The 7,500-nt window shown below is 43.6% G+C and overlaps 1 protein-coding gene across 1 annotated transcript in view; it reads left to right on the top strand.

The window, feature by feature from the left end:
* Positions 1-1,909: 1,909 nt before the first annotated feature.
* paplnb (papilin b, proteoglycan-like sulfated glycoprotein) overlaps positions 1,910-7,500 on the top strand; it is an 11,293-nt gene continuing 5,702 nt past the window's right edge. The window contains exons 1-8 of the mRNA XM_062550783.1: positions 1,910-1,972; positions 2,919-2,980; positions 3,793-3,902; positions 4,949-5,009; positions 5,186-5,288; positions 5,659-5,789; positions 6,728-6,885; positions 7,490-7,500. The exon at positions 7,490-7,500 is cut by the window's right edge and continues 200 nt beyond it. Of these exons, the coding sequence (XP_062406767.1) occupies positions 2,924-2,980; positions 3,793-3,902; positions 4,949-5,009; positions 5,186-5,288; positions 5,659-5,789; positions 6,728-6,885; positions 7,490-7,500 (631 nt within the window). The 5' untranslated portion in view covers positions 1,910-1,972; positions 2,919-2,923. The remainder of the gene's footprint in view (positions 1,973-2,918; positions 2,981-3,792; positions 3,903-4,948; positions 5,010-5,185; positions 5,289-5,658; positions 5,790-6,727; positions 6,886-7,489) is intronic.

Raw genomic sequence — 7,500 nt, forward strand, 5'->3', positions numbered from 1 at the left:
TACATTATGCATGTGTATAGCTACAGTATATGTTTGTGTTTAACCTGCTGACTTGGCACACAGAGATCTATTACAGAAATATAGTCCCTGAGAAAATCTGTCTGCAGCATTGTCCTCAGCTCTCTAATCAAGATCGGATCTGCAACCAGGGAACTTCCTCAGAGATGAGTAATCTTACCCACCCAGCAGTTTGGGTGTGCACCACACATAGAAAATAGCCTAGATGGAGGTCACCAAGGATGGCTATATGTGGTGGAAATTTGCAAGATCTGCTAAATCTGCTCAGAGAATCCTTCATTACACTGATTCATGACTATCGTGAGAATACCAGATACTGAAAGGCGCCATGAATGACCAATAAACAAAACAATAAGGAAAACAATAGGAAATAAGGAATAATAAGGAAAAAGAAAGTGATTATAAAACTGCTGAGCTATGTAGGAGATAAAGTAGAGGAAAGAGTCATGTCTTTGTTTTTGAACGATGCTATTCAACTACAATTAAACATTATTTTTGCACTATCGAGGACAAGGGTGTGTGAATACTGTACAAAGAGGATTTTATGTCATTTATTTGGTTAATTTAGCTAATGTATAAGACTGTACAGCACTATAACAGTTCTTCTTGATTGATACATTAGTACTTTACTGGAGCAATTCTTGTTCCACTGTCACCTGACCACGACCTACATGTATAGCATGGGACGGACCCCAGACCTCTAGACCACTGTGTCAGTCCTTACCTAGACATAGACACAGACACAGACAGACAGACACACACACACACACCCCACACACACACACACATTTTGAAAAGGCCTGTGTGTGAAATATATGTTTATCTACTTTTAAAAACAGCCAAAGAAAATCCTGTGGTGTTTATGTTTACATAGATGCACGTGTGAGTGTGTGTGTGTGTGTGTGTGTGCGTGTGTGTGTGTGTGTGTGTGTGTGTGTGTGTGTGTGTGTGTGTGTGTGTGTGTGTGAGTGAGAGTGAGAGAGGTTGGAGGCTCCAGTTCCTCTTGCTTGGGGTAAAGTTGGCACGGGACGGGGAAGTAGGCCTACCACAATCCTGGCAGGCCCTCATCCCAAAATGAGCAGCTATGTGTGTCTGTGTGGGTGAATGTGACTAAAATAGCTCCTAAGCCCTCTTTCGCACCCAGTGATTTGTGTGTGTGTGGGAACGTTAGTATTTAGTGTTTGTTTATGTGTGTGTGTGTGTGTGTGTGTGTGTGTGTGTGTGTGTGTGTGTGTGTGTGTGTGTGCGTTCGTGCGTGTATGTGTGTGTGTGTGTGTGTGTGTGTATGCGTGTGCGCATTCATGTGAGTGTGTGTGTGTGTGTGTTGACAAAGTTCTACTGTGTTTGTTTTCTGGAGTGGCAAGCGCACAAAAGAACATCACGTTCTTAACTTGGTGAAAAGCCTATACTTATCCTATAGCTCCGAGCATTCACTCTCAGAGTCTAGTGTCAGAGGATACTTTAAAGTTAAGACCCAATGCTTTTGTGAATATGACAATAAAATGGCGCTCAGGTGTTGTGTAGTAAGCTACAGAATCAGCTCAATTTCGTGTGTTGTAAATATGACAGCTCATTCTGTGGATGTGGCAATGCAGTATACTGTATGTGTCCTTCACAAAGTTTAAGGATAAGTACAATTATGAATTATTCATGTCAGCGTTGCCATTGGCATCTCATAGACAGAAATGAAACCTGATATCACTGTGTCTCTGTGTGTGTGTGTGTACATGAGTGTCCATTCATTATGTTTGTGTGATGATGTGTACGTGTCTGAGTGTGTGTGTGTGTGTGTGTGTGTGTGTGTGTGTGTGTGAGAGAGAGAGAGTGAGTGAGTGAGAGAGCGAGAGGGTGATACCATTAAATTGGTGGTTGCTGTTGCTGCCTTCATCAGTTCTGGGACCTTGAAGCAGAAAGAGCCAGAGCCTGACAGACACACTCAGAATCTCAGAAGAAGGTAAGACAGACATGTCAGAACAGCATGGTTACCAGATATCTTGTAAAGACCCTTATACTCAATTGCATGTTAAGGTATGATATGAATGCATGATATCAATATGAACGCTTTGAATTCACTTTATTGAGACATGTTACAGTTATGCAGTTATGAGTCATAGAAACATGCATTTTGAAATTTAACTTTGAAATTTAAATGCATCAATGTAGATAGATATTAAATATATTTGTGATAGGGATAATGAAGTATGACATCTATACATTTTGATCATAAAACAATCACTTTATTGTTGAGGAATAACTTAAACAGGGCACTATTATAGCCGTTGTGCATGGAAGTTAACTATGATTTGCCATGCATGGTAGTATTATACAGTATTTCGGTGAGAGAGCTATGTGATGGTTATTACACTATGAAACTTTTGACATTCACATGTGATTCAGAGATCTGCCTCTGCCCTCTGAGAAAACAGGTGTTCTTTTGAATGAAACAGATAACTTGGACAAATTTGATTTTGATTATATATTAATATATATTAATATTATATATTTGATTTGAAATTTTTTTTTGCATATGTGTTTGTACGTGTGTGTGTCTGTGTGTGTGTGTGTCTCTGTGTGTGCGTTGGTGTGCATGTGCATTTGCTTGATTCTTTGTGTGTGTGTGTGTGTGTGTGTGTGTGTGTGTGTGTGTGTGTGTGCATGCATACGTGTGTGTGTGTGTGTGTGTGTGTGTGTGTCTCTGTGTGTGTTTGTGTGTGTGTTTGTGTGTGTGTGTGTGTGTGTGTGTGTGTGTGTGTGTGTGTGTGAGCGTTTGTGAATGTGTGCATGTGCACTTGCTTGATTCTCTTTGTGTGTGTGTGTGTGTGTGTGTGTGTGTGTGTGTGCATGCACATACATTTGCGTGCATTCATATGTGTGTGTATGTCTGTCTGTGTGTGTATCAGTGACGATGATGCTCCTGCCACTCCTGGGGGTCCTGCATCTGCTCTCCTGCCCAGCTCTATCCGTAAGTTTCACACACACACACACACACACACACACACACACACACACACACACACACGCACACACACACGTACGCACGCCCACACACACAAACAAACAAACCCTCAGAGAGCAAAAATAGGATAGTTCATCAATTAAGGTTAAGAGGATATTTACAGTCATGCCTAGTTCATGTACACATGCTGTACACTACACTCTTTCTTACAGTACATGTATACACACTAACCACCATCACATGTCATCCTCCATGATATATGCTCACAGCCCGGAATGGTATGGTATGTTTACTGTCTGTCTATCTGGCTACTTCTCTTTAGTCAAGTATGTTTGTGTGTGTGTGTGTGTGTGTGCTGGCTTGTTAGTGGTAAACCTCTGGAGGACAAACTGGGTGATTTCAGGGAGAATGTGGAGTGCAAGTTCCAGAGTGGGTTATGTGGTGGTGACAGGGCAGTGTGTGTGTGTGTGTGTGTGTGCGTGCGTGCGTGCATGTGTGTGTGTGTGACTGTATTCATCCTGATATTTTTTAGCATTGAGTGGTTTTAGCATGTGAGCATCTGTATGTGGTATGGTTTGGTGTGGTATGTGACAGGGAGTGTTTGCTGTATTTACTGTTTCCCGTTTTTAAATGGCTTCATGTGGGAAAGTGTGTGTGTGTGTATGCATATGTCATTATATATGGTAGCTTTTCAAATACTTTTCTTGTGGGGTAAACACGTTTATTGTATGTCCATAGTGTATGTGCATATGGAGTGTGGTTTGAGAAAGTGCTTGTGTGTGTGTGTGTGTGTGTGTGCGTGTGTGTGTGTGTTGTAGCTGAGGCAGCCCAGTGAAGATTACTGGGGAGACTATGGACCGTATGGACCTTGCAGCAGAACCTGTGGAACTGGCGTCGCTTTGAGATCCAGAACCTGTGTGACTATGAGGTACAGTATGAGGAGGGGAGAGACCAGACCTACTGTAGTGCACACTACCACCAGAGCGGGAAAACTCCAGCCTCAGAAAGTGAAAAGTCCAATCATGTATTCATGGGTTTCATAAGGTCCCTTTCCACAGATGTATGAATCAAGCCCCAGGAAGTCTGCATTCATAATCTAGGTGCTTGATTTGGTACACCTGTGGAAAGGGACCGGATGAAACCCATGAATTGGTTCTACCTGTGCACTTAACATTCATGACTCATCAATTAGCTGCTCTACCTGGCTGAAGAGTTGTACTAATTAGAATCAGCTAGTTTCACTGAATGGTTGGCACAGATATGTGGTAGGACTTTTACTTTGTGAAGCTGAACTTTTCCACCTCTGCACACTACGTTGTCTAGGGTTGATACTCAGAAATTCTCCACTTAAATCAAAAGCACAAACCCAAACTGTAACCTCTGAGCCTATACACTATTCCAACATAACTTTGAAGTTGGCTTGATAAGCACAGTATGACAGCTTGGAAGAGCTTCAGAGAGCCATCACCTGCCTTGTTACGTAATGGTTGGTGCACAATCTCCACCCAGTGATTCTCTCCAAATGCTTCAGATATATGGCCAGTCCGCTCATGAATCCATTTAGTCCATTCATTTTCACATTTTGTACTTTTTGGCGGTGGTTAAAAATTCTGTGGCGTGTGGCAAAAGCTAAATTAACCCATTTCACAAGATGGAGCCACAGGGTTTAACCAAACTCCGCTGAAATGTCAATGCTATATTGGTACTGTACTTGCCAGCTGCCCACAGTCAACAACCAGATCAATTAAAAATGCTGTGCTTTTTCAAAATGCCTATGAAGTAGTATAAGTTCAAAGATCTAAACAGAGTCGTAGAAAGTCAGTTTTCTATAGGACAGTCTACACAGGAAGACACTTTACCCTGCCAGGGCGAAAATGGTATCATGAACTGCAGTTCAACAAAGCATAGTTGGTATCAAAGATGACTATTTGTTTAAGGTTGTTAACTTATTTATGTTTTTATTTCATTTTTCAGAACAGACGGAGGTCACAACTGTGTTGGACCCTCCAGGTCCTACAAGACCTGTAACACACAGGTAAACCTTTACACACACACACACACACACACACACACACACACACACACACACACACACATGCACACACCATCAAAAGTGGCTGATTTATATACAGTATATATGTGTGTGTGTGTGTGTGTGTGTGTGTGTGTGTGTGTGTGCGCGTGCGTCTGTGTCTGTGTGTCTGTGTGTAGCCATGCCCAGCTGGAGCCATGGATTTCAGGGAGGAGCAGTGTGCCCAGTTCAATCGCATGGACTTCCAGTCAAAGCGTTACTCATGGGGGCCATACTATGGAGGTAGAGCAGAACCTCACATTGTCTCTCACAGGCTTACATTTCACACAACTCTGTGTGTACAGTATATACAATATACTCTATATATACACAGTGTACAGTATGGAATATATCCAGTCTGACTCCATGTAAACATTGCATAAGATAAATGACTTACATGTAGCAGTGATTCTATACCTTCTTGCAAGCCATTATTATCGTCTGACATTAATCATGTGAGCTGTCTCGCTTTTCAGTCGTCTAATTACACATCTACTGTATGTCTGTGTCTGTGCTACTTTGTTTCTGTGCGCGCGTGTGTGTGTGTGTGTGTGTGTGTGTGTGTGTGTGTGTGTGTGTGTGTGTGTGTGTGTGTGTGTGTGTGTGTGTGTAGCTGAAAACCCCTGTGAGCTGGTGTGCGTCCCCAGAGGAGAGAACTTCTACTATCGCCACAGGCCCACCGTGGTGGATGGCACACCCTGTTATGTGGGCCGCAGCGACATCTGTGTGGAGGGAGTCTGCAGAGTGTGTACACACACATTCACATATGCGCACACACACACACGCACACACACGCGCGCACACACACACACGCACATACACACACGCACACACGCACACACACACACACACACACACACACACACACGCACACATACTGTACACCAGTGGTGCGTGACTCCGTTCAAAAGCACCCTCTCGCTAACCCAATACTTAAATCAACCAGACTGCAACTCAAACCCCTAATATTAATTAAGACAAAATTAAGACCCGCTTATTTACAAAATGTGCGCTTTTGGTTAATGTAGCCTAACATTCAGTGTGTCCTTAATGAGCCTGTTATGTAAAACCTTTGCATAAACAGGAACAGAAAGTCCTCCTTAATCAAATGATGCATGAACACGAAGTGTTTCATTTTTACAAGAGTGGCTGGAGGCTAAAAGTTACAGTAATGTGGGCTACACATGGCATGTGTGGGGGTCATAAAAAAAAATGGGACTAAAAACGGTAAAGTGTCAGCATTATTGCGCTGAGCTCCTTGTCATTAGGTCTTGTGCCAACATAACAAGCAGTTCCAGTGGTCAGTGGTCCAGTGAAAATTGTGCTTGAAGTTACCTCGGTCAGGCTGGGCGGGCCTGCCAGTGAGCAGTGCCATATTTGTGACGAGCCACGCTGCTCATGCCGAGAGGGAGACACACACACACACACTGTCTCCCTCTCTCTCTCTCTCTCTCTCTCTCTCTCTCTCTCTCTCTCTCTCTCTCTCTCTCTCTCTCTCTCTTTGCACAAATACTTTGCACATACACACACACACACACACACACACACACACACACACACACACACACACACACACACACACACACACACACACACACACACACACACACACACACTCACACACACACACATATTCAGACAAAGGCCTCATGCTTGTGTGCTGTGTGTGTTGGTGGTTCCAGGCGCTGACTCATGGGGAGATTCTGAGTTTGGAGACGGGCCCTGCAGCTCCTTCTGTTGCCTCTCGCCCCTCTGTGCCCTCACGCCCCACTGTGTACGACCCCTCCGTTTATGAACCCTCCGTTTATGAGCCCTCAGCTCCCCTGAGAGAGACATACAGGTAAGTGTGTGTGTGTGTGTGTGTGTGTGTGCATGTGTGCGTTTGTGTGTGTGTGTGTGTGTGCCTTGTTTGTGTGTGTGTGTGTGTGCGTGCGTGTGCGTTTCTGTTTGTGTGTGTACTGTATGTGTATGTGTGTACATGTTTACTGTTTGTGTGTGGATAAATGTTTCTTTGTCCTGTGTCTGTGTGTGTGTGTGTGTGTGTGTGTGTGTGTGTGTGTGTGTGTGCGTGTGTGTGTGCGTGTGTGTGTGTGCGTGCGTGTGTGCGTGTGTGTGTGTGTGTGTGTGTGTGTGTGTGTGCACGTGTGCGCTTGTGTTTGTGTGTGTATGTGTATGTGTATGTGTATGTGTATGTGTATGTGTATGTGTATGTGTATGTGTATGTGTATGTGTATGTGTATGTGTATGTGTATGTGTATGTGTATGTGTATGTGTATGTGTATGTGTGTGTGTGTACGGCGTACATGTTTACTGTTTGTGTGTGTATACATGTTTCTTTGTCCTGTGTCTGTGTGTGTGTGTGTTCGTGTGTGTGTGTGTGTGTGTGTGTGTGTGTGTGTGTGTGTGTGTGTGTGTGTGTGTGTGCGCGTTCGTGTGTGTTTCAGATACTCGTTGT

This window comes from Sardina pilchardus, chromosome 12 (genome assembly GCF_963854185.1).
Source record: "Sardina pilchardus chromosome 12, fSarPil1.1, whole genome shotgun sequence".
NCBI classification, from domain to species: Eukaryota; Metazoa; Chordata; class Actinopteri; order Clupeiformes; family Clupeidae; genus Sardina; species Sardina pilchardus.